The sequence below is a fragment of the Neofelis nebulosa genome, chromosome 7, assembly GCF_028018385.1.
Source record: "Neofelis nebulosa isolate mNeoNeb1 chromosome 7, mNeoNeb1.pri, whole genome shotgun sequence".
Lineage (NCBI taxonomy): Eukaryota > Metazoa > Chordata > Mammalia > Carnivora > Felidae > Neofelis > Neofelis nebulosa.
The window spans coordinates 75588173-75615159 of record NC_080788.1 but is presented as its reverse complement, the minus strand read 5'-3'; the positions used below and the strand labels follow the sequence as shown (position 1 = coordinate 75615159).

Genomic DNA, 26987 nt, shown 5'->3' with positions numbered 1-26987 from the left:
ATTCTGACATTTTCGCAAAAATTATGCTATATTACAATGTTTTTCTGTGCACCCACAGAATCTTCTAAGTATTTTTAAGTGTGTCTGTGTTACTCTGTACTGCCTTCTTCTCAACGTGGACTGCATGTTCTTTATGTATTGTAGGTGGTGCTTTATGTGTTACAGGGAGCACAGGAAGCATGCGTTCCCTTGTTAGAAGCCCCTGGGGGCAAAGAACGGGGATTAAGTTAATTGGACTCATATCATGGATGAAAAGGATCTTTGCTGTTTTTCAGCCAGGGTCTGACAGCTCTCAACAAAACTAAGCCTCTAGGTCTTTTCTGTGTGCAGGGAGCATTCTGGGATAAAAAGTTCCTCACCTTAAGTAGGAAGCAGGAAAACAGAAATTCTCAACTGTGTGATAATTTTCACAGAGAGTTTGTTGGGGCTCAAGTGCCCTGAGAAAGTAATTATCAGTGGCAGAGCCTTGTTCTGCCCTTTTCCTTCCCTGGCAGTGCACTCTACCCACTCAGGAGAGGGAGCTATTTGATCTGCCTCCACAACCTCTAGAAAGAAGTGGGAGCAGCAAAGGTGCCAGCAGGGGGTCCAGGGACCAAAGGGTAAAGATAGGCAGGCTTCCTCTTCACTCTTTGGCCTCCTCTTCTGACTTATTCCTAGTGTCCTCACCACATACCACCACCACCCCACACCTGTCTTTCATTCACCCATGGCCCCACCTTACTAAATATGACTTAAAGAAGAAATCTAGAGGGTGCCCTGATGGCTCAGTTGGCTGAGCATCCAACTCTTGATTTTGGCTCAGGTCATGATCCCGGGGTCATGGGATCTAGCCCCACATCAGGCTCCACACACAGCCCCTCTCTCTGCCCCTCTCTCCCACTCTCATGCACTCTCTTTCTCCCTAAAAAAAAGTAAAATAAATAAATAAGCAATCTAGGAAATGTGCATTCATTTAAAGAACTCAAGTGCCAAAGGACTGAGGCTCTCATCCTGGAAAGGCAGGAAACAGAGGAGATAGGCAGCTACCAGTTTTCCTGCCTTGTTGGGATATTACTGAATTTGGTGGGTTTAGGGTTCTGGGACACAGGGCCCCAAGCCCCCTTCCCTGTCACCCCAGGTGCCCATTTCTGCTGCCAGCACTGACTCAGCAGCTGTGCAGGACAGCGTTGGCTTGGACTATTCTCTTCCCCCCACATCACCGGCAGTTGGTGGGCAAGCTTCCTGGGCAGCCACAGGTGACGAAACCTGTCACACCAGCAGGAGTACGGGACTGCTCTTAAGCCCCCACCCCCAGACTTCCTTCCTCTCTTGGGGGGTACAAGTCTGGCAAGTGAGAGAGGCAGCGGCATCTGACTGGGGCAGTCTTCCCAAGAAGATGCAGCTGCTCCTGTTCCTGATGGCCTTTCTCCTACCCCCCGGGGCTGGGGCAGGTAAGTGACCACCCCCAACCTTAGGCCCGACCCCTCTCACAGACCCTGGAGCCAGACTGCCTAGACACTTCCTAACTCTGTACCGTTGGGCAAGTTATTTGAATTCACAGTTCCTCAGATTCCTCATCTATAAACTAGGAAGAATACCAGTGTGTACCTCCTAGAGTTCAATGAGAGTTAAGTTAGTTGGTGTACATGAAACCCTTGGACTTGCTGCCAGCACAAAGGACACGTGATATACATGTGCTCTCTAGATTCATTCTGCAGTCCGTGTGTCCGAGCCTAGGAAATAAGGATGCAGCAATAACAATACCATCAGCTCATGTCTAGAATCTGAAAAACCAGTCCCCTGCTGCTCATGTGCTGACCTTGAGGAGGCCTCAGAGGGACCTGGGAAGCTCCCTGAGGAAGAAAGTACCAGGGAACTTCGGAAGAGGCCACCCCAGAGGGCTCCAGATTTGCCACCCAGCAGCAGACCACCTCTCCTCATGGTGGGAGCCTGAATCTGACCCTGCCTGGAACCAGAGCTATCCTCCGGGGAGCTGGGAGGGAGCTCAGGTCTGGGATGGGGAGCCAGCAGTGGTTCCTGCCAAACCTGGGAGTCCTCCCCCAACGTGTGGTGCCCTGCAAACCCAATTCTCACCCGCAACTCCTCCACTCCCTCATGTCTCCCGCCTCCTCACCTGCCAGGCTTTGTGGAGCAACCACCCTGATGCCCACACCACAGGGTCAGCAAGCACAGAGATAAGTGAGCAATGCTTCCTTCCAGGGGAGATCATCGGAGGCCAAGAGGCCAGGCCTCATTCCCGCCCCTACATGGCTTTTCTTATAATCCAGACTCCAGTGGGGTACAGCACCTGCGGGGGTTTCCTGGTGAGAGAAGACTTTGTGCTGACGGCAGCTCACTGCTGGGGAAGGTGAGCAGCTCGTGTGCCAGTACCGCAGGCCCAGTAGAGCCCCTGACCAGCCATGTGAAAGCAAGCTTCCAGCAATGAAGGGGAAAAAGAGACGAGTGGGATTTGGGGGTGGAGAATGGGCCAGGGTGAATGAAGAGAAAAGGAGGACATGATCAAAAAGAGCAGGAGGAGGAGATGAAAGCACACAGTAGGGCTCAAAATAGGAGTTCAGGCTATTTCTCAACTTATTCCAGGGGAAGCAAGGCTCAGTCACTGCGTCCCCCACCACCCTCAGCTCAGGGCTGAGGAGAAGCACAGAGGACTCGGCCCCTGAAACCCTCTTGTCCCCTCAGTTCCCTCGGCTGCAGTCTTGCCGCCCTGGGCTGTCCACCTGGCCTGCAGAGCCTGCGGGCTGAGCTCCTGAGGCTCACGCCTACCCCTAGGCCACCTCTCCTTTGCAGTCCTATCACCGTCATCCTGGGGGCCCACAACATCAGGAGGGAGGAAAGAACCCAGCAGCGCAGGTCTGTGCTCAGAGCCATCCGCCACCCTGATTACAATCAACAGAGCAACGTGAATGACATCATGTTACTGCAGGTACGGCCCGCCCGACCCTCCAGTTCTCCTGCTGAGCCAGTCCACTCCCAGTGCAGGGGGGCCTGGCCATCCTGGGAGGCCGAGGAGGAGGCAGGGGCAGAGCCGCAGGGCGGGGACGGTGTGCTGCACACACCGCCCCTGAGTGCCCCCTCCCCTTCTCCTGCCAGCTGGAAAACAGAATCCAACAGAGTGAAGCTGTGAGGACAGTGTCTCTGCCTCAGGCACAGGCCAGACTGAGACCTGGGGCCGTGTGCACCGTGGCAGGCTGGGGCCTGGTGAGCCTGAGCAGGAGTACAAACAGACTCCATGAGGTGCAGCTAACCGTGCAGAGGGATAGCAGGTGCCGCGATCGCTTCAGTTTCTACACCGGCCAAACACAAATTTGTGTGGGAAACCCAAGTTTGAGGAAGTCCGCCTTCCTGGTAAGGCCATGGGCATCTGCCAATACTGCCTGACAGGCTGGGCAGTCGAAACAGGCTATTCCCCACGGCGTCAGTCTGGAGGGGTCAGAGCAGAGGGAGGTAGGGTCTTTTCCCATCAATCTGGTCTCTAGGGTAACGGGAGGAGCACTGGGCACACAACATATACGTGTGCAGTGTTTTCCTGGAGAAGGCAAAGGCACCTTGACTTGGGTTGAGCTAGAGACAGTAACTCTAGCCAGGCCTGAAGCCCAACCATGGAAAGACCGGAAGGTTGATTTCCATACTTCCACCGCCCTTCCATCCTCCCCCCACTCGCCCCTGCTTTCTCTGAGAGCCAGGCCTTAGGGCAGCAGGAGCCCAGAGGCCTGGTTTAAGGTCTTTTCCTCTCCTTGTCCACAGGGGGACTCCGGAGGCCCCCTGATATGTAACAATGTGGCCGAGGGGATTGTCTCCTATGGAGACAGGAGGGGGATTCCTCCCGCAGTCTTCACCAGGGTGTCCAGCTTCGTGAACTGGATAAGCAGAACAATGGAACGCTTCAAGCAGCAGAACCAGACCTGGACGCCGCTGTGACCGATTCTGCTCTGGGGCGGCTCCAGAGGGGGTGGCCAGAGCCTTAATAAATGTCCATGTCTAGGGGCGCCTGGGTGGCTCAGTCGGTTAAGCGTACGACTTCGGCTCAGGTCACGATCTCGCGGTCCGTGAGTTCAAGCCCCGCGTCGGGCTCTGTGCTGACAGCTCAGAGCCTGGAGCCTGTTTCGGATTCTGTGTCTCCCTCTCTCTCTGACCCTCCCCCGTTCATGCTCTGTCTCTCTCTGTCTCAAAAATAAATAAACGTTAAAAAAAAAATTTTTTTTTTTTAAAAAAAGATGGTTAAATGAATGTCCATGTCTAGAGTGGAATTAACTAACTTTTCATGGGTTCATTAAACATCATTCGGTACACAACAAGCACATGCCAGGACAGAGTCTGGGCTCCTCCAGGAAAATGGGGTTCTTCCCCAGGACAAATTAACCCCTCCCACACCACTCTGGAGATCAGGATGAGCTACTTCCTTCCTCCCGGCCATCCATTCCCTCATTTCTCCTCCCCCCACCACCTGGGAGAAGGGTGGAAAGACATATCTCTTCTCAGGACAAAGCTCTCTACTCTTCACCCTACCAGAGATTCCCCTACTAGGTATTAAAGTAGACTCTAAAACTGTATGCCAGTGCTATGTGTAGGGCAGGGAGACCAAAGGGACAGAATTGAAATTCAGTACAAAGCTCGATTTAATATATGATAAAGGTGGCATCTCAAATCACTGAGAAACAATGAATTTTCAATAGATGGTATTGGAACAACGAGATAGTCATTTGGGGGGAAAAAGATAAAATTGGACCTACTCCTTGCACTGTAAGCCACAATAAACCTCAAATGAATCAGATATCTAAAAGCAAAAAAATGAAACCATACAAGTACTTGAAGGAAGAAAAAAATAAAGATTTGCTTGCTTAAAAATAGCGACCAAACACTCACGTTCACAGCACCATTATTCAGGATGGCCAAGAAATGGAAGCAATCCAAGGGCCTATGGACAGCCAACATTCTTCTCTTAAACCCTTAGGCTACAACCAAACCCCACTGAATTACAGACCACTGTTCTCATCTTTTTTTTTTTTTTTTTTTAAATATCCTTCTTTTCTTGGGGCGCCTGGGTGGCTCAGTCGGTTGAGCATCCGACTTCAGCTCAGGACAGGATCTCACGGACCGTGAGTTCGAGCCCTGCATCGGGCTCTGGGCTGATGGCTCAGAGCCTGGAGCCTGCTTCCAGTTCTGTGTCTCCCTCTCTCTCTGCCCCTCCCCCGTTCATGCTCTGTCTCTCTCTGTCTCAAAAATAAATAAATGTTAAAAAAAAAAATTTTTTTTTAAATATCTTTCTTTTCTTAATGTTTATTTCGAGAGAGAGAGAGAGTGCGCTCATGCATGCATGCAAGTTGGGGAGGCCCAGAGAGAGAGGGAGAAAGAGAATCCTAAGCAAACTATGCGCTGTCAGCACAGAGCCCCACTCAGGGCTCCATCCCATGAACCAAATCATGAGATCATGACCTGAGCCAAAATCAAGAGTCACTTAAGTGACTGAGCCACCTAGGCACTCTCATTTTCTTATGTTGATACTCCAACATTACACAAAACTCCACACAAAATGTTGACCTAAAATAAGGACGTGTACCCTAAAAATTAGCCCATAGCTGTGTATACCAATATTATATTCAAATAAAAGATTACTAAAAATTGCATAATTTAAACCATACTTTAAACACCTTCTTAAGATAACTGTACAGAATCAGCTGGAAGGTGTTTTTTTTTTTTTTACATCCATCAAAATGCTAATTACTCCTTGCAGTGTGACATTTACCATCTGACTTTTTGCAGTTTCCATCATCTTAAATGGAATAGTCACTGAACTCATATTTTATCAAGTCTAACTGGCTATATACAAAAATACTTTGAAGTAAATTTAATCATTATCATACGACTATTTTTTATCAGAAAGTCATTTGCCTATAATATTCAGTGTAAGCCATTCATCAACCAAATTGTAATCAACATCACATCTTTGACAATACACAGGCACTCTCTATATTTGTTATCATCTATCCATAGGAATTATCTATTATTTGCATGTTCTCGGGGATAACAGTCTCATTATTAAGTGTTTGCATTGGCAAACAGAAAGAGTACTTGCTGGTGGGGAAAAGGGAAGGGAGAGCAATGAATGAGTCCATTTAGCCCTGCCTCTCTGTGACATTTACTCAGAGCCCAAGAGCACCACTCTGGACTCAGTGCCCAGGAAACACCAGGGCCGACCCATCTCACCTCCATGTCTTTCTCTGCCAGTCAGCACTTCCAAGGCATCTCTCTCCCTCCCGCTGCCCTGCTGGGAAGATTGCCACAGACCTCACAGTGTTCACCTCCAGAGGACAATTCTGATCATGAGCATCTCAGAAGCCAAGCCTATCCCCACCCCTCCATAGGTCTGCACTCTTCCCTATTAAGTAAACCGCAGCAGCAAAACTTTGGGAAGAAAGTCTTTTGCACACTGAAAACTAGTGCAAAAGGACTCGGTTTCTCCCACTTTCTTTCTCCAGGTGCAAACTGTATTACATGCCCTCCTGACTTGACTGAAAAGCCATAAAACAACCATGACAAGCTCGTACGCGGAAACCCAACTGGGAACTTCTCCCAAACCAATAGCTATAGCAGACTTCCTATCTACAGAGACTTGGTGCCTCCACTCACCCCCCCACCTTCCCCCCCACCCCCAAGGCAGAACATCAGAGTCAGGAGAAACTAGACACTGGCAGTTCATCATAGCTATAGCAGAGCTACAGAGGTGAGGGGTGGTGACCTTGATAATGGTGTCTGAGGAAAAGCGGGGAAAGGTGGGTGCTCCAAGAGCAAGTTGGACAGGTACGGAAAGTTAGACATTGGATAGGGATATTGAGGACTGGGGTTCTTCAAGGAGCGTGGCGTCTGTCACCTCCACAGGAGACTACAGGACAGCCCTGACCTTGAGTCAACAGCGACAGAAGAAATGGGACCGGAATGCAAAGGACCTGGGAACCCAGCCTTGACAGAAAGTGAAGTTTGCCTCCAGACTGTTGCTCCAAAAAAACAGGTGTGCTGAGAGGTAGGGGACACTGAAGACATGGGTACTAGGGTCACCCCATCTCTGCCAACCCAAACCACGCCATTTGCACTTGCACTTCTGCCATCCCAGGACGATGTGTTCTGCACCCTTCACTGTCAACATGGTCTTAGGAGAAACATGTTGCCCCCTGCAAAAAGGCACAGAAAGTCAAAATTCACCCCAGTATATTTCTCCCAGTACTAGGGAGACTAATTTTTAGAGTGCTAACTGGGGAGTTAGCCAAAATAGACAACAAAAAGTAAAACATAATAATATAATATGTAATAAATAATTATACACATCTAAGTTATTTAAGATTGAGTGTTTCCATAGGTGTTTCAAAAATTTATTTCATTCTTATTTAATTATCTCTTATGTGATATTTTTAAACTAATCAACAATAGATTATTGACTATGGCCACTAGTAACTAACTGTAAGACTAATGAAACATTAATATGTATGGTAAAGTATGCTATTTTGTGTTTCTGTCACTTGAACAGCATTTTTTTTTCATCTTTTCTTAGAGTTACACTTTGTTGTATCTTATTGTGTTGTTTTAATATACAAAAAAAAGCATATCATTATGTATATCAATATTCTAAAGGAAAAAATAAATACATGAGGACTGGGTAGACAATGCCTACATATGATTAAAATAGCAGCGCTGTGTTATCTCTCTCTTATGATAGAGTAGAATCTCACCATTTTTCTTGTTTCCTTTTACAATGATACTAGATGATCTAACTGCCTGCCTCTTGAGAACATCCTTCCTTCTTTTGGTAAAAACAGAGTGAATTATATTCAAACATCATATACTTTGACCTGCAGTTCTGGCTGGTTCCTGGTCTCCTCAAGCTAAACAGCCTCTCAGCAGAAACTCTTGAGTGTGCAATACTGAGGATTTTACTTCTCACCAGCAACAGGAATTTGATTTGCAGGAGTTAGTTCCCAGCTCTCCAAAACTGTGTCTCCACTGGGCCTGCAGGACTGTTCTGGTGGACAAGCCATTAGTCAGAATCCATCCTGTCACATGGTTTTCAAATTGGGGCACCACCTGAAAGGGGAGGAGAACGAAGGGACCAGCCCTCACCCCACACCACCCCATCAGAACAGCTCATCAATTTTAAATACTTAGCACAGGTCCAAATTTTACTTAAGGAAAATATTCATGGCTTAAGAAAGTCACAATTCTGAAGGACACTGATAGACACTAACCAGCTCCATTAAAAGAGAAGGCCCGGAAAGGAAAGTGACCAGCACGGCCCTGGGGTGAGTTCTTCTCAGGCACAACATTGGACCCTGGTCTCCCAACTCCCAGCCAGTTCTGCCAATGAAAAGATGTTGTTCCTCACACTTTCTCCTCTCCCAGGCCCTTGGCCACATGGCTGTGGGCCTGCCACTCTCATGTCTGTATTTTGAGGCCAAGTGGACCCATCCTGTCTCTCCCTTCTTCGAAATGAAACCTGCCTCCCTGTGGCTTCCCACAATCCATACAGCTCTGTCAAGTGACAGTGTTTGACTAACCTGAGTATCTTCTGGAATCCCTGTATTAGTGTGACTTATCAAGCTACTTAACCCTCTGTGAGAGTTAGGGGCCAAGAATGAAAACAAGAAGTTACTTTATATGTTCCACCTTCCAAGTGATGACCTATCGAACAGATACAAAAGCAGCATCAACATTATGTCCAATCTGAGATAAGATTTCAGAGGTCTTCTCTTATCTGTATGAAGTTATAAATGAACAAAGAAGTCATTGGAAGTATCAGGTTGATTGTATTCTATCCAAAAGCTGACAGCCCTCTGGGAATGCAAGCTGGTGCAACCACTCTGGAAAACAGTATGGAGGTTCCTCAAAAAACTAAAAATAGAACTACCCTATGACCCAGCAATTACACTACTAAGTATTTATCCAAGGAACAGGTGTGCTGTTTCAAAGGGACACATGCACCCCAATGTTTATTGCAGCACTATCAACAATAGCCAAAGTATAGAAACAGCCCAAATGGCCATCGATGGAGGAATGACTAGAGAAGATGCGGTATATATATACAATGGAGTATTACTTGGCAATCAAAAAGAATGAAATCTTGCCATTTACAACTACGTGGATGGAACTGGAGGGTATTATGCTAAGTGAAATTAGTCAGGGAAAGACAAATATCATATGACTTCACTCATATGAGGACTTTAAGAGACAAAGTAGATGAACATAAGGGAAGGGAAACAAAAGTAATACAAAAACAGGGAGGGGGACAAAGCATAAGAGACTCATAAATATGGAGAACAAACAGAGGGTTACTGGAGGGGTTGTGGGAGGGGGGATGGGCTAAATGGGTAAGGGGCATTAAGGAATCTACTCCCGAAATCATTGTTGCACTATATGCTAACTAACTTGGATGTAAATTTAAAAAAATAAAATTAAAAAAAAAAAAAGCTGATAGCTCTCAAGCCCCTGTGTACAGAGAACTGCAGAGCAATGATACTATCATTGTTGATAACACTACCAACAGCCTAGAAATGTGGTTCCTGCAACAACCTCACCACAGAAAAGATCTTTCTGTGTGAGGGGAAGGGCGGTATGGTAAAAGCTCATAGCCTGAGAATCAGAACCAGGAGAAAATTGGTGGTCACTGAGCCAGCCCCTTTTTCTACTTCACCACAAGGACTGAAAAGCCTGGAAAAAGAAAACCTCTTAACAGACCCATTCAGCCTTTCAAGAAGTTACTGCTACCCCTGTTTTTCTTGGCTGATCTCCTACCCTCCAGGAGGTAAGGGACCATTCTGTTAAAAAGAAAACCACAGGCCCCAAATGGCTTCACTTAGATCCAGTCCCCAAACCAGGGCTTGATACCTAATCTAATTGCAGTTTCAACCTCCCTCAGAAATGTTGTCTAAACCTGTCAGTCAGGAATTTTTCCATTGAGTCTGCCTCGTGGGCCCTCTCCAGGCCCCTAAGGAAGATGAGGTAATCTGTTTTTTCCCCAAGGAAAAGCCACCTTGCCTGAAACAAATCATTTCCTTCTGCTTTCTTGCCCCATCCTCCTTCTATAAAAACCCTCCATTTTGTGCATCTCTTCGGAGCGACCCTCTGTTTTCTAGATGCGATGCTGCCTGACTCATAAATCATTTAATAAAGCCAATTAGATCCTTAAAATTTCCTCAGCTGAATGTTTGTTATGTAACAATCCCTAGACTCAGAGGCCTGGCTTATGCCAGCAGTGACACTTCCCCAGCATCCCAGTGAGGTTATTACTATGATTCTTTCTTGCCTCACTCCCATAAATTTTCTGAGCCCCAGGTCTGTCATTGGATATACAACATACAGAAATTACAGAACAGAAAACTGCTTCCAAAGAGACATAATGGGTCCTCCCCCCTAGATGGGTCATACCCTGTCACACAAAAAGTGACATTATTAGGATGCCACAGGATCCTGGCAGCAGAGGAAAGCTGAAAATGAGGGCTGGAACTTCTTTCTCATTCTCCAAAGCTGAAAGTGGTTATCTATCCCAGGAGCTATTGTCAGAAAGTCCCCAAATTACACACACACCCCAATGTTTATAGCAGTACTATTGACAATAGTCAAAGTATGGAAATAACCCAAATGTCCATCAACTGATGAATAGATAAAGAAGATGTGGTATATATATACAATGGAATATTGGTGATCAAAAAGAATGGAATCTTGCCATTTGCCACTACATGGATGGAATTAGAGAGTATTATGCTAAGCAAAATAAGTCAGTTGGAGAAAGACAAATATCATATGATTTCAGTCCTTTGTGGAATTTAAGAATAAAATAGATGAACATAGGGGAAGGGAAAGAAAAATAAGATAAAAACAGAGAGGGAGACAAATCATAAGAGACTCTTAAATACAGAGAGCAAACTGAGAGTTGCTGGGGGGGTGTTGGGTACGGGGATGGCTAAAATGGGCAATGGGCATGAAGGAGGGCACTTATTGGGATGAGCGCTAGGTGTTATATGTAAGTGATGAATCACTAAATTCGATTCCTGAAATCATTATTACACTCTATGTTAACTAATTTGGATTTAAATTTTATAAATAAATAAATAAATAAATAAATAAATAAATAGCAACACAAAAAGAAAAAGAAAAGTCCCCAAATTAAAAACAAGTAACCTGAAAAAGCATCATAAAATCTTAGAAAATACAAAACTGTTTTTGATAATATGAAAGTGATCAAATTAGACATGATTTTAATATGAGGCCACAAAACCCCAGGTCTAAAGGCACTTATCTGGCAACATCCAATCCAACTTGACACAATCAGCTAGCGCCTAAAGTTAAGAATGTAAGGAGCTTGGAAGTTGACAGACCATCCAAACAACAAGTAAAAAGCTGACAGACTAAACAATCAGCAAACCCTTCTTGGGGTCATAAGAGGTGGGGGGGAGAGGGCAAACCACTACCCCTATGATTTGGAAAAACTGACAGGCAAATACAGGGAGCCACAGCTCAATGCAGTCGAGATTCCCGGAGCAAGAACCACTGTGGGAACCAGTGCTGGTGCAGAAAAACCTGAGCTGTAATTGACAGACTGCTGGAGGCTCAGTGTGGACAAGCCTGAGAGTTAAAAAACTGCAGGACGACCTGGCCACAGAGGGACCCCACACTTTGGTGAGATTTACCTCCTAGTGCTCAATCAGATTTTCACAGTAAATACTGGAGGAAAATCCCCTCGTGCTCCTGGCAGGGAAAGAAGGAAAATGAGCCATTCTGAAAGAAAACAGAAGACTCTGTTCTTCTTAAAAAGCCTTGCCCTCAGGAGAAACCAGTTTCTCCTAAGCCTAACCTGCTGGGGTACTGTCAGACCTAACTGACCCAGGAGAAAGGAAATACCCAACTCCAGCCCCCCTAGCTATCCTGTCTCCCCCAGGGAGACATTTGAAATTCACAGTCCAGAGGCACAGTCTCACTAAAAGACTGAGATGGAATCACAGGACTACAGAATGCTTCCCCTCTCCCCACATCTTACTGCCACATAATTAAAGGCCTATTTATAGCAGTTCCTTTTACCATCATGTCTAGTTATCAAGAGAAAAATGACAAGGCATACCAAAAAGCAAAAAATAAAATTTTAAGAGAGAGAGCAAGCATCAAAGCCATATATGGCAGGGATATTGGAATTATCAGAGCAAGAATTTAAACAACTATGGTTAATATGCCAAGAGCTCTATGGAGAAGAAGGCAGGGCACAAGAACAGATGGGCAATGTAAGCAGAGAGGTGAAAATGCCAAGAAAGAACCAAAAAGAAAGGCTAGAGATCAAAAACGCTTTTCAGAAATGAAGAATGTCTTTGATGAGCTTATTTGTAAATTGAATGAGTTTTATTCGTAGATTGAAACTGGGGAAAGAATCTCAGTGCTTAAGCGTATCTCAACAGAAACATCCAGAACTGAAAAACAAAGAGAACAAAGACTGAAAAAAAAAACAAACAAACAGAACATCCAAGGACTGTGAGACAACTACAAAATATGTAACATGCATAATGAGAATGCCAGAAAAAGAAAAAAGAGAAAGGAATAGAAGACATATTTGAAATAATAATGACTGAGAATTTCCCACAAATTTCATGTCACCAAACCAAAGGTCCAGGAAGCTCAGAGAACACGGAGCAGGATAAGTGCCCCAAAAAACTACACCAAAGCATCTCATCTTCAAACTACAGAAAATCAAAGATAAAGGGGAAAAATCCCTAAAAAATCCAGAGGAAAGAAACACCTAACCTATAGAGGAACAAAGATGAGAACTACATCCAACTTCTCCTCAGAAACCATGCAGGCTGGCAAGTGGTATCTTTCAAATAGGCCCATTTCATCTAGATTATCAAGTTTGTGGGCAAAGAACTGTTTATAGTATTCCTTGATTATCCTTGCAATGTCCATGGTGTCTGTAGTGAGATCCTATATATATATACTTAATACATAAATGTTATATATGTATGTGATATATATATATGACATGTGTAAGTGGACATAATAGAATATTATATATATATTATGGAATGTAAGTTTATACATAAGCGAAATGAATGACAGTAATGATACAGGGATGGGAGGGAGGAATTAGGATTATTTTGTTATTATAAGGGAGGCACACTACCTGTGAAATGGTACGGTATTATTTGCAAGAGGACTTGGGATTGGTTGTAAATATATTGCAAACTGTAGGTCAACCACTACAAAAAGCAAAGAAGAAAGAAAGAAAACAGTAACAAATATGGTAGATCAATAATCATTTTGAATGTCAGTGGTCAAAATGCACCAATTAAAATACAGAAATTGGGGCGCCTGGGTGGCTCAGTCGGTTAGACATCTGACTTCAGCTCAGGTCATGATCTCGCAGTCTGTGAGTTCAAGCCCCGCGTCAGGCTCTGTGCTGACTGCTCAGAGCCTGGAGCCTGTTTCAGATTCTGTGTCTCCCTCTCTCTCTGACCCTCCCCCATTCATGCTCTGTCTCTCTCTCTCTCAAAAATAAATAAACGTTAAAAAAAAAATTAAAATACAGAAATTGTCAGAGTCTATCAAAAAAGAAGACTCAACTACATGTTGTTTACAAACCCATTTTACACTTAAAACACATATAGATTAAAAGTAAATGGATAGAGAAAAATAATATACTATGGTAACACTAACCAAAAGAAAGCAGGGAAATGTGCCTGGGTGGCTCAGTTGGTAGATCAGCTCAGGTCATGATCTCACAGCTCATGGGTTTGAGCCCCACGTTGGGCTCTGTGCTGACAGCTCGGAGCCTGGAGTCTATTTTGGATTCTGTGTCTCCCTCTCTTTCTCTGCCTCTCCATGGCTCTCACCGTCTCTCAAAAGTAAATAAGCATTAAAAAAAAATTTTTTAAGAAAGCAGGGATAGCTATATTTCACCAGACCAGACTTCAAAGCATGGAAAGTTATCAGGGATAAAGAAGGGCACTACATAATGATAAAGGGGCTAATTCTCCATGAAGATATAACAATTCTAAAGATGCATTTGCTCAACCACAGGAGCAGCACACTATTTGAAGCAAAAACTATAGAACTGAAAAAAGAAACAGATGAATCCACTATCATAACTGGAGACTTCCAACACCTCTGTCTCAGAGGTGGACAGATCCAGGGGTAGAAAATCAGTAAGGACATAGTTGAACTCAACAATACCATCAATCAACTTGATACAAGGGACATCTCTAGACTCTTTCATCCAACAGCAGCAGAATATGTATTCTTCTCATGATCACATGGAACATTCACCAAGATAAACCACATTCTGGGCCATAAAACACACCTTAACAAATTTAAAAGAATGGAAATCAGGGTGCCTGGGTGGCTCAGTCAGTAAAGTGTCTGACTCTTAATTTCAGCTCTGGTCATGATCTCACACATTGGGCTCTTCGCTGACATTGCAGATCCTGCTTGGGATTCTCTCTCTCACTCTCTCTCTGCCCCTCTCCTCCACATGCATGCTCACTCTCTCTCTCTCAAAATAAACAAACTTTTAAAATATACATATCCTGGGGCACTTGGGTGACTCAGTCGTTTGGGCATCTGACCTCAGCTCAGGTCATGATCTCATGGCTTGCGAGTTTGAGCTCTGAGTCAGGCTCTGTGCTGACAGCTTGGAGCCTGGACCCTGCTTTGGATTGTATCTCCCTCTCTCTCTCTGCCCCTCCCCCACTCACACTGTGTCTTTCTCTCCTTTAAAAATAAATAAACATAAAAAATTTTTTTAATATACATACCCTTTTAAAAAAAAATAAAATCATGGGAATCATACAATGTTTGCTCTTGCACCACAATGGAATTTAACTAAAAATCAATAACACAAAGATAACTAGAAAATCATAAAGTACATGGAGATTAAACTTCTGGGGCACCTGGGTGGCTCTGTCAGTTAAGCAGCCAACTTCAGCCCAGGTCATAATCTCACAGTTCAGGGATTCGAGTCCCACATCGGTTCTGTGCTGACAGCTCAGAACCTTGAGCCTGCTTCCGATTTTGTGTCTCCTTCTCTCTCTGCCCCTCTTCCACTCACTCTGTCTCTCTCAAAAATAAACATTAAAAAAAAAAAACTTCTAAAGAGCATATAGTCAAAAAAGAAATCTCAAAAAAAATTTTTAAATATTTTGAACTAAATGAAAACATGACTTATCTAAAATTAGTGAGATGTTGGGGTGTCTGGGTGGCTCAGTCAGTTAGGTGTCCGACTTCGGCTCAGGTTATGATCTCACAGTTTGTGAGTTCGAGCCCTATGTCAGGCTCTGTGCTGACAGCTCAGAGCCTGGGCCTGCTTTGGATTCTGTGTCTCCCTCTCTCTCTGCCCTCCCCACTCACACTCTGTCTCTCTTTCTTCAAAAATAAATAAACATTAAAAAAATTTTTTTAATTAGTGAGATGTAGCAAAAGCAATGCTTACAGGAAATTTATAGCAGTCAATGCCTATATTATTAGAAAAGAAGAAATCTCTAAAATCAACCAAATTAATGCAAAGTAAACAGAAGAAAAGAAATAATAAGAATTAGAGCAAAAATCAATGAAATTGAAAACAGGAAATCAATACAGAAAATCAATTAAACCAAAGTCTGACTCTTTGAAAAGATTAATAAAATCGATTAGCCTCTAGCTAAGAAAAAAAGAGAGAGGGGACATAGGTCATGAAAACCAGAAATAAAAGAGGGACATCACTACAAATCGCATGGACATTAAAAGAATAATCAAGGAATTCTTTGAATAACGCTGTGCCCACAAATTTGACAACCTAGATGAAATAGAACAATTTTTGAAAGACATAATATGCCAAACCCCACCCAAGAAGAAATAGACAATCTGAATGGGTCTATATCTAGTAAAGAGATTACCAATAAATTAATAGCCTTCTGACACAGAAAGCACCAGGCCCAGATGGATTCACTAGTAAATTCTACCAAGCACTTAAGGAAGAAATTATGCCAATTCTCTGTAATCTCTTTCAGAAGATAGAAGTACAGGGATTACTTCCTAACTCATTCTTTGGAGCCAGCTATACCTAAATACTAAAACCAGACAAAGACATTACAAGAAAAGAAACTACAGACCAATTAACTCTCATGAACATAGATCCAAAAATCCTCAATAAAACATGATCAGATCAGATCCAATAATGTTTTTTAAAGAATTATACACCCCAAATGAGTGGGGTTCACCTCAGGTGTTTAAGGCTGGTTCAACATTTCAAAGTCGATTAATGTAATCCATCACATCAACAAGCTGAAAAATAAAACTCACGTGACCATATCAATAGATATAGAAAAACATTTGACAAAATCTAACACCAATTTATGATAAAAACTTACCATAAACTAGATATACAGGGGAACTTCTTCAACTTGATAAAGAATATCTACAAAAAACCTGCAGCTATTATCATACTTAGTGGTGAAAAACGAGAAAGTTTCCAATTAAGATCAGCTACAAGGCAAGGATGTCCCCTCTCACCACTTCTTTTCAACATCATACTGGAAGTTCTAGCTAATGAAATAAGAAAGGGTGGGAAGGAGGTAAATGGATTGGGAAGAAAGAATAAAGTCTATATTTACAGAGGAGATAATTATCTATGTAGAAAATCTAAAGGAATTGACAAAAACACAGCCGGAACTAATAAGCCATTATAACAAGGTTGCAGGGTACAAGATTAATAAACACAAATCAATCACTTTTCTATATACTAGCAATGAACAAGTGGAATTCAAAATTAAAAACACAATATTATTTACATTATTGGCACCAAAAAAATGGAATACTTAAGTATAAACTTAACAAAATGTGTGCAAGATCTATATAAGGAAAACAACAAAACTCTGATGAGTGATGCCACAGAAAAACTAAATAAATGAAGAGGTATTCCATGATCATGGATAGAAAGACTCAAAATTGTCAAGGTTTCAGTTCCTTCGCTCATTAGTCCTAAACATACATTCTATTGGCACTAGAACAGAAGGTTGTTTGTGTAATTTATCATCTTGTTCCATGGCTTTTAAACAGGAAGAGAATGGTAATGAATGAAATAATCTCAGGTCCTAGTCCCTCACTTCTGATTCAATCAGAAGAGCCTATCTCTAGCTCTTTCAGGTACAGGCATAGGTATAAAATTTTCTTTGATAAAAGATATACCTGGCATTATAAAATTAATAATTTTGAAACCCATTGATGTATAACAACTTCCTCCTTTGAAATATGAAGAAGCTGAGGCACAGAAAGGGAAGTAACCACTTGGGGCCATTCAGAGAGCTGTCTCCAGATGGGAACCTTGGTGTCCCAACTGCCAGGCCAGTACTCTCCAAGACGCAACCATTTCAGCAGCAAGAGAGCTTCAGTTCGCGTAGTCACCTCCTTCCTCACCTCTCCCATCTGGATACTCAGATGGGTTGCATCCCAACCTCCCCCATCTGGCTACTCAGACAACAACCTGGACAGAAAGTACATGGAATTCAACCTCTTCCCTTTTCCACCAAAATTATGAAAGCTTAGGTCCAAACAAAACACAAACCATATGACAGTCCATATAATGCTTCCAGTCAGCTGCCACACACACCTGCCCCATCCCAACCCAGGCAATTCCACTGTGTTCTGAGTTAAACACCCTCACTCTCAGTTCTTCATTTGCTCTGTGAGATAGCAGGGAGCCCATTCACCACACAAGACCTTCCCTGAAAACTCTCTCAGAGCCCAGGGCTGGGATGTTCCTAGGACCAAGTTCTCCTGAATTGTGTCTAGCTAATACTGAGACAATCTGACAGGCAAAGCAAAGAAATTCAATGGGAGAAGAAGCCCAGAGGGAAGCTTCCGTAAGGCTCAGGTCCAAGAGTGAGCCAAGGGACCCATCTTCGTAAAGCTCCTTAGGCAGTGACCTTTGAAGAAAGAGTACATGAGGAGCACAGGCTTAGGGTTACACCCTTAAGACTTTTTTATGTTTCCTTTGGGGAAAAAAAATGTGACTTCATTTATCAGCTTTCTGAAAAGTGATGGACAGGATAGAGAAAAGAATGCCTCCATGCAAGTGAGCACTTGCCATGATCTTGATGAGACTCGTGATGAGAAAGTGATGAACTCAAGAAAACCAACATCCTTATCTGGTTTTCATTTCATTTTGTTACTCCCAGGATATCCCCCAATTCAAGAAGCAGTCTGGAGAAAGATGGTCACTCCTACCCTGCAATTTGTTAAATGCACATCATTACATATTTAGGACTTCCCCAGTCCCCACCAGGACTAGCACTAAAACTTCACACTAAAAAATGTCCAGACCTCACATACCCACCCCCACCCCACCCCCAGCTACTCTGCCCAGGAGAAAATGCTTAAGGGGCATTTCATTTTCCTGCTGGGGGCTCAAAAGAAAAAGAGAGAGAGAGAGAGAGAGAGAGAAGGAAGAAAGAAGTTACTCCCCATCCCAACTCAACTTGGGCTGAGCAGACCTTTTTCCTGAGCCTATGCTCAGAGTAAGACCTCTGCCTATTTCTTACGTGTGTCGTTATCTGTCCACCTTCCCTAGCAGATTCTGGGCACTCTTTTGGAATACCGTGGCCTGGTTTCTGAATCCTTGCTATGCCCCTACTGCCTTACCCTGACTTTCCCACCCTAATGCTGTTTCAGTTTCTTCCTATCTCCTAAGTTTGGCATCACTCCACATTTTGCAGACAATAAACATATTTTTAAATGATATTATAATTGTACATAATAACACTTGATAACTAATTTGAAATTCTAGATTAGAAAATTCATGGATTCTTAGAAAAACATAACTCATTGAAACTGACACAAGAAACTTTGAAAATATGACTAGCCCAATGTCTGTTGAAGAGACAGAATCTGATTTTAAATCTTCCCCCAGAGGGGGTGCCTGGCTGGCTCAGTCCATAGAGCACACAACTCTTGATCTTTGGGTTGTGAGTCTGAGCCCCAGGCTGGGTGTGGAGACTTCTTAAAATAAATAAATGAATAAAATCTCTTTTAAAAATAAAAACTAAAAAAAAATAAAAATAAAAATAAAATATCCTCCCAAAGAAAACTTTAGAAGTTAATATAGAAGACTATCTTCATGACCTCCAGGTGGGTAAGAATTTTCTTAAATAAGGCACGAAAAAACACTAATCATAAGGGAAAATATCTTTAAAAAGCATTTTTGTTTTTGAAAAGATGAGAGAGTGAAAAGGCAAACCGTAAAGTGGGAGAAAACCTTTGCAAGGCATATATTTGACAAAGGACTTACATCCAGGATATATAAAGCCACATAACTTCCACAAATCACTGAGATAAATACAGGCAATGTAATTTTTTTAAGATTTTATTTTTAAGTAATGTCTACACCCAACATAGGGCTCAAAATTCACAACGCCGAGATCGAGAGTCACACACCCCACTGACTGAGCCACCCTGGCACTCCTCAGCAACGTAATGTTTTAAATGAGCAAAATCTCACACATTTTGCAAAATAATACCAAAATGGCCCATAAGTATGTAAAAAATTTTGCAACAGTATTAGTCTTCAGAGAAGGCTAAAGACAAAAAAGATAAAAACTGCAATAAGATACTGATACATGGTGTTCACAGCAGCTGTGTTGCCTTTAGCAAAAACTCTGGAAATTCCAATATCCAGTAAAATGGGCATATAAATTGTAGAATAATCATAATAGAACATGAATCATCAATGAGAATGAAAGAAAAACCATTCCAAACAACCCACAAAGATGAGTCTTCAAAAACATGATGTTGAAAAAGTAATAAAAAATAAAAACAATGTTGAATAAAAAAAGCCACACACAAAAGAATACATACTGATTGATTCTAAATGTATAAAGTTTAAAAATAAATAGGCAAAATTAATCTACAGTGATGAAAGTCAGGACAGAGGTTACATTTAGGGAAAAGAAAGGGATTGACTGGCAAGGGCAGAGAGCTTCTGGGGTGCTGGCAATAGTCTATTTTCTGATCTAGGCTATAGTTTCATGAGTGTGCCACTTTATGATAGTTTATTGGGAGTATATATGTATGTATATATATATATTTTTTTTTTAAGTTTATTGATTTATTTTGGGGGCAGGGAGCAGAGAGAGAGAGAGAGAGAGAGAGAATCCCAAACAGGCTCCACACTGTCAGCCCAGAGCCCTACGCGGGGCTCAGTCCCATGAACTGCATGAGATCATGACCTGAGCTGAAATCAAGAGTAGGACACTTAACCAACTGAGTCACTCAGGTGCCCCAGGAGTATGTTGTTGTTGTTGTAGTTGTTGTTGTTTTTAACTAAAACAGTTGACAATTTTATTTTCACATTTCACAATACAAATGAAAAATGCAAATTGCTTTTTTTTCCCCCACTTCTCCCCAGCCAAAACTATTCTTTCTTTGACAGGAGGGGCGAGCAAGTCTTCCTTGTCATGCTGTTAGAAAACACCCAGATTTGGGGCGCCTGGGTGGCGCAGTCGGTTAAGCGTCCGACTTCAGCCAGGTCACGATCTCGCGGTCCGTGAGTTCGAGCCCCGCGTCAGGCTCTGGGCTGATGGCTTGGAGCCCGTTTCCGATTCTGTGTCTCCCTCTCTCTCTGCCCCTCCCCCGTTCATGCTCTGTCTCTCTCTGTCCCAAAAATAAATAAAAAACGTTGAAAAAAAAATTTTTTAAAAAAAAGAAAACACCCAGATTCACAGCACCATGATCTCCTGGTGAATAGAATAGCTCTCCTCATTTCTTTTTCAGGTATGTTATTGTTAGTATTTAGAAATGTAACTGATTTATGTATGTTGATTTTATATCCTACAAATTTACTGAATTCCTTGATTAGTTCCAATAGAGTTTTGGTTGAGACTTTAGGGTTTTCTACATATAAGATCATATCACCTGCAAATATCAATTCTGCTTCTTCCTTTCTAATTTGGATGCCTTTTGTGTCTTTCTCTTGCCAAATTAATCTAGCAAGGACTTCCAGCACAAGATTTGTATACTTCGATATGTGTAATTCTTCAAAAAAAATTTTTCTTAAAAAATATCTGAAGGAGTGGGGCGCCTGGGTGGCGCAGTCGGTTAAGCGTCCGACTTCAGCCAGGTCACGATCTCACGGTCCGTGAGTTCGAGCCCCGCGTCAGGCTCTGGGCTGATGGCTCGGAGCCTGGAGCCTGTTTCCGATTCTGTGTCTCCCTCTCTCTCTGCCCCTCCCCCGTTCATGCTCTGTCTCTCTCTGTCCCAAAAATAAATAAAAAAAAAACGTTGAAAAAAAAAAAATATCTGAAGGAGTGCCTGGATGGTTCAGTTAGTTGATTTTGGTTGATTTTTCCTACTCCTGATTTTGGCTCAGATGATGATTCCAGGGTCATGGGATGGACCCCAAGTCAGGCTCTACATTGAGCATGAAGCCTGCTTACAATTCTCTCTATCCCCACCTCCTTCTGCCCCTCCCCCGCTGGCCCACGTGCTCTCTCTCTCTCTCTCTCTCTCTCTCTCTCTCTCTAAAATAAAAATAACTGAGGGGTGCCTAGGTGGCTGATTCTTGACTTCGGTTCAGGTCATGATCTCACTGTTCACGAGTTCAAGCCCTGCATCAGGGTCTGTGCTAACAGTGCGGAACCTGCTCGGGATTCTGTCTCCCTCTCTGTCTGCCCCTTTCCCCACTTGCTCTTTACCACTCCCTCAAAATAAATAAAAATAAACTTTAAAAAAAATCTGAAAATACTATATGCTAGTGCAAATATGGAGCAAAAAGAAGTCTTGTAAGCTGCTGATGAGAGCACAAATTCGCAAAATGATTCTGGAAACAGTTTGGCATTTCCTATCAGAGTTAAAGGAATGTATATGCTTTGACCCAATGATTACATTCTTAGTTACAGCCATAGAGAAATTCATGCAAATGTGCACTGGATATGTGTTTAAGAATGCTTTCACTGGCATTATCCCTAATAATCAAAAACTAGAAAAAAAAGGTGTCCATCACCTGTAAAATGGATATATAAATTATGATGTATTCATACAACAGAAACAATGACCCAGAGCTACACACAACAACATGAACAAATCCCACAAACATAATTTTAAATGAAAGATACAAGTTATGGGGCACCTGGGTGGCTCAGTAGGTTAAGCGTCAGACTTCGGATCAGGTCATGATCTCACGGTTCATGAATTCAAGTTCCACATAGGGCTCTCTGCTGTCAGCCTAGAGCCTGCTTCAGATCCTCTGTCTCCCTCTCTCTCTACCTCTCCCCCGCTCATATTCTCTCTGTCTCTCTCAAAATAAACAAACAAAGGGGCGCCTGGGTGGCGCAGTCGGTTAAGCGTCCGACTTCAGCCAGGTCATGATCTCGCGGTCCGTGAGTTCGAGCCCCGCGTCAGGCTCTGGGCTGATGGCTCGGAGCCTGGAGCCTGTTTCCGATTCTGTGTCTCCCTCTCTCTCTGCCCCTCCCCTGTTCATGCTCTGTCTCTCTCTGTCCCAAAAATAAATAAAAAACGTTGAAAAAAAAAAAATTAAAAAAAAAAAAATAAACAAACAAAACTTAAAAAAATTAAAAACAGGAAGGAGTGCCTGGGTGGTTCAGTCAGTTGAGCACCAACTTCGGCTCGAGTCATGATCTCACAGTCTGTGAGTTTGAGGCCCACGTGGGGCTCCGTGCTGAAAGGTCAGAGTGTGGAGCCTGCTTCAGATCCTGTGTCTCCCTCCCTCTCTGCACCTCCCCCACTCGCACTCTCTCTCTCTCAAAAATGAAATAAATATAAAAAAAATTTTTAAGTTAAAAAAATGTGATAGATACATACAATGGATTATCATTTAACCCTAAAAAGGAAGGAAATCCTGTCATATGTTACAACGTGGATGAAACTTGAGGACACTATACTAAGTAACCGGTCTTTTTTTTTTTTTTTTTTTTTTTTCAACATTTTTTATTTATTTTTGGGACAGAGAGAGACAGAGCATGACGGGGGAGGGGCAGAGAGAGAGGGAGACACAGAATCGGAAACAGGCTCCAGGCTCTGAGCCATCAGCCCAGAGCCTGACGCGGGGCTCGAACTCACGGATCGCGAGATCGTGACCTGGCTGAAGTCGGACGCTCAACCGACTGCGCCACCCAGGCGCCCCAAGTAACCGGTCTTAAAAAGACAAATACTCCACTAATATGAAGTATCTAAAGTAGTCAAACTCTTAGAAACAAATAGAACATAGGGCACCTGAATGGTTCAGTCTGTTGAGTATCCAACTCTTGATTTTGGCTCAGGTCATGATCCTAGGATCATGGGACCAAGCCCCGCTCAGCATGGAGCCTTATTTTTTTTTTTAAGGTTTATTTATTTTCGAGAGACACAGAGCAAGCAGGGGAGGAGCAGAGAGAGGGAGACACAGAAACTGAAGCAGGCTCCAAACTCTGAGCAGTCAGCACAGAGCCCAATGTGGGGCTCGAACTCACAAACTGTGAGATCATAACCTGAGCTGAAGTTGGATGCTCAACCAACTGTGCCACGCAAGCGCCCCAGCATGCAGCCTTCTTAAGATTCTTTCTGTCTCTCTCCCTCTGTCCCTCTCCTTCACTTGTGTGCACTCTCTCAATAAATAAACAAATAAATAATAAAAAAGAAACAACTAGAACGGTGATTTCCCAAAAATTGTGGGAAGGAGAAAAGGGCAGCTGTTGTCCAATGGGTACAGAGTTTCTGTTTTACAAGATGAAAAAATCCTAGTGGGGCGCCTGGGTGGCTCAGTCAGTTAAGTGTCAGACTCTTCATTTCAGCTCAGGTCATGATCTGACGGTTTGTGAGTTCGAGCCCTGCATCGGGTCTTTGCGCTGACAATGCAGATCCTGCTTGGGATTCTCTCTGCCCCTCCCCCCTCCACTTGTTCTCTCTCTCTCTCTCTCTCTCTCTCTCAAAATAAATAAACACTTTTATTGCACAATAATGTGCATAAGGTTAACACCAGTGTTCTGCATACTCAGAAATAGTGGAGATGGTAAGTTTTATGTTAATGTGTTTTTTACCACCATATTGTAACCACTGACCTATAGGACAAACTCCACACTTCTACAGCAGACAAGCCATCCCTAAACTGGCTCCTATCTAGCTGGCCTCATCTTCCACCATTCCTGCCCTTGTTTCATTAACATTATGCCTCAGTAATACTGAGGGACTTGTAGTTTCCCCAATCACGCAGTCTTTCTCTTGCCCTTTTTAGATATGTTGCTACTTCTGCTGAGAAGGACCTGTCTCAATTTGTCCAGTGACAAAATATAACGTATCCTTCCGATCTCAGACAGAATGAAGCTGTTGCTGCCTTCCCAGGATGGCCTGGACAGCTTCTCTTACCACCCACAGTGTCTCTGCATCTGTCCATTGCAGCACTGTGCTATTTGCACTGTGCTGTTTGCACTGCAATGATGAGATGGCACACTCATCAGGGTCTGGCACCTGGTAAGTGCCCATCAAACATTTTTGAACGATAAAGTGAGTGAGTGAGTGGCATTTTATCAGAAACCCAGAGCCTGAGAGGAATGGAGAATTGTGATATCCAGGCTGATGCTAACATTGTCACTGAAAGAACTCATATGTTAGTAAGAGAAAATAAATGGAAGGTCAGGATAAGGGAGATAGTGCCAATTATGTGTCATGTGATCATCAAGGGATTAAGACTGGGTGGAAGTGGGAGGAACCAAGATGGCGGAACAGCATGGAAGTTTTTTGTGTGTCTCACATCCAAGAAATACAGCCAGACCAACACTAAACCATCCTGCACACCTAGAAAACTGATCTGATTAACAAAACAATCTGCACAACCTGAACGATAGAATTCAGCAGGTACACTGCCTAGAGAGGTGAACTTGGGGAGAGAGGAGCCACGGAGGGCAGGGAAGTGTTTTTGCGTGCAGAGAGAGGACGGCATCAGGGGGGAGAATACAGAAAAGCACCTCTCTCGAAAAGCAGCTAGACAGAAAGTGGAAAATTAGAAACAGCCACAGGAGATGAACTAAAAAGGGAGAAAGGAGAAAGGAGAGGGTTTAAATTCCATTAAGACTGTAAACAAGGGGAGCACAGAGTCTGAAATTCCTCAGTACAATACCTGGCAGTGCTCTGGTGGGAAGGGCGAATCCTCAGGAGCAGACTGGGGCCCGGGAGGTTCTCAAGCCACATGGGGAGAAGAAGTTCCACTGCTGAAAGGACGTTTGGTAGAGACTGTTGAAGCCACCTGGTCCCAGCAGACCCCAGAAAAAGGCCACATTCACTGGTGCTGGAACAAGGTCGTTAAGTGTGAAGCCTGGTGCCAGATGTGTGTTGTGATTTTCCATAATCCCTGACACTGCTGCTACACTATCCCATGAACTTTCCTGGGTGCAGCTGGCACCCAGCCATTGCTCGGTGAGACCCTCCACAGAGAGGCAGAACAGGTCAAAGCCGCGGTCCTTCAGAAATAAGGGGTCAGGAAAAACAACCACATCTGAGACGAAACTCTGGAGAGAGATACTACCTGGGGTTTGGTCATGGACAGTGTAAAAGCGGGGAGTGGATGAAAGCTGAAGACAAAGGACGGGTGCACGGTTGCTGATCGGGGAGAACAGAGTTCTGATACTAGAGACCGGGTACCTGGGTGACGCCATTTTCACCGCTCCCCCACATGTGCATACACACCTATGAGCACCACAATAATCTACCCCAGGAGGTCAGCAGCACCATCTAGTGGAGAACTGAGCCGTTACACTAAACCCCGCCCAACTGGGCCAACCTCGCTCTTCAAGAACAAAAGTCTCACTGCCTGCTTAGTTTATGGACTATAAACCGCTTCATAGTCTGACTTCTAGGGGGAAACGAAGTAACTTCAGCCGTATTTAGTCTGTCAGTAGGTCCATCTATTCAATTTTCTTTCCCTCTTTTTATCTCTTTTTCATTTCTTTTCTTTTTCTTGAATACAGAAAAGAAAAAATTCATTTTTATTTTCAATTTTTATTAAAAATATTCCTTTAGACCTGAATGTGAGACAGGAAACCATCAAAACCCTAGAGGAGAAAGCAGGAAAACACCTCTCTGACCTCAGCCGTAGCAATCTCTTACTCAACACATCCCTAAAGGCAAGGGAATTAAAAGCAAAAATGAATTACTGGGACCTTATGAAGATAAAAAGCTTCTGCACAGCAAAGGAAACAACCAACAAAACTAAAAGGCAACCAACGGAATGGGAAAAGATATTTGCAAATGACATATCGGACAAAGGGCTAGTATCCAAAATCTATAAAGAACTCACCAAACTCCACACCCGAAAAACAAATAACCCAGTGAAGAAATGGGCAGAAAACATGAATAGACACTTCTCTAAAGAAGACATCTGGATGGCCAACAGGCACATGAAAAGATGCTCAACGTCGCTCCTCATCAGGGAAATATAAATCAAAACCACACTCAGATATCACCTCACGCCAGTCAGAGTGGCTAAAATGAACAAATCAAGAGACTATAGATGCTGGAGAGGATGTGGAGAAACGGGAACCCTCTTGCACTGTTGGTGGGAATGCAAATTGGTGCAGCCACTCTGGAAAGCAGTGTGGAGGTTCCTCAGAAAATTAAAAATAGACCTACCCTATGACCCAGCAATAGCACTGCTAGGAATTTATCCAAGGGATACAGGAGTACTGATGCATAGGGGCACTTCTACCCCAATGTTTATAGCAGCACTCTCAACAATAGCCAAATTACGGAAAGAGCCTAAATGTCCATCAACTGATGAATGGATAAAGAAATTGTGGTTTATATACACAATGGAGTACTACATGGCAATGAGAAAGAACGAATATGGCCCTTTGTAGCAACGTGGGTGGAACTGGAGAGTGTGATGCTAAGTGAAATAAGCCATACAGAGAAAAACAGATACCATATGTTTTCACTCTTATGTGGATCCTGAGAAACTTAACAGAAACCCATGGAGGAGGAGAAGAAAAAAAAAAAAAAAAAGAGGTTAG

General features: G+C 43.3%; 1 protein-coding gene across 1 annotated transcript; it reads left to right on the top strand.

The window, feature by feature from the left end:
* Positions 1-1300: 1300 nt before the first annotated feature.
* Positions 1301-3981, top strand: LOC131517026 (cathepsin G-like). Its single transcript, XM_058738689.1, has 5 exons — positions 1301-1430; positions 2200-2347; positions 2788-2923; positions 3091-3345; positions 3745-3981. Exons 1-5 carry the CDS (start codon positions 1376-1378, stop codon positions 3916-3918), a joined length of 768 nt encoding a protein of 255 aa, XP_058594672.1. The 5' UTR covers positions 1301-1375; the 3' UTR covers positions 3919-3981.
* Positions 3982-26987: the final 23006 nt, after the last annotated feature.

Coding starts and splice junctions, on each gene's coding strand:
- LOC131517026 (XM_058738689.1), top strand. CDS start 1,376: ATGCAGCTGCTCCTGTTCCTGATGGCCTTTCTCCTACCCCCCGGGGCT. Junction 2,348..2,787: donor GCAGCTCACTGCTGGGGAAG/GTGAGCAGCTCG, acceptor TCTCCTTTGCAG/TCCTATCACCGTCATCCTGG. Junction 2,924..3,090: donor ATGACATCATGTTACTGCAG/GTACGGCCCGCC, acceptor TTCTCCTGCCAG/CTGGAAAACAGAATCCAACA.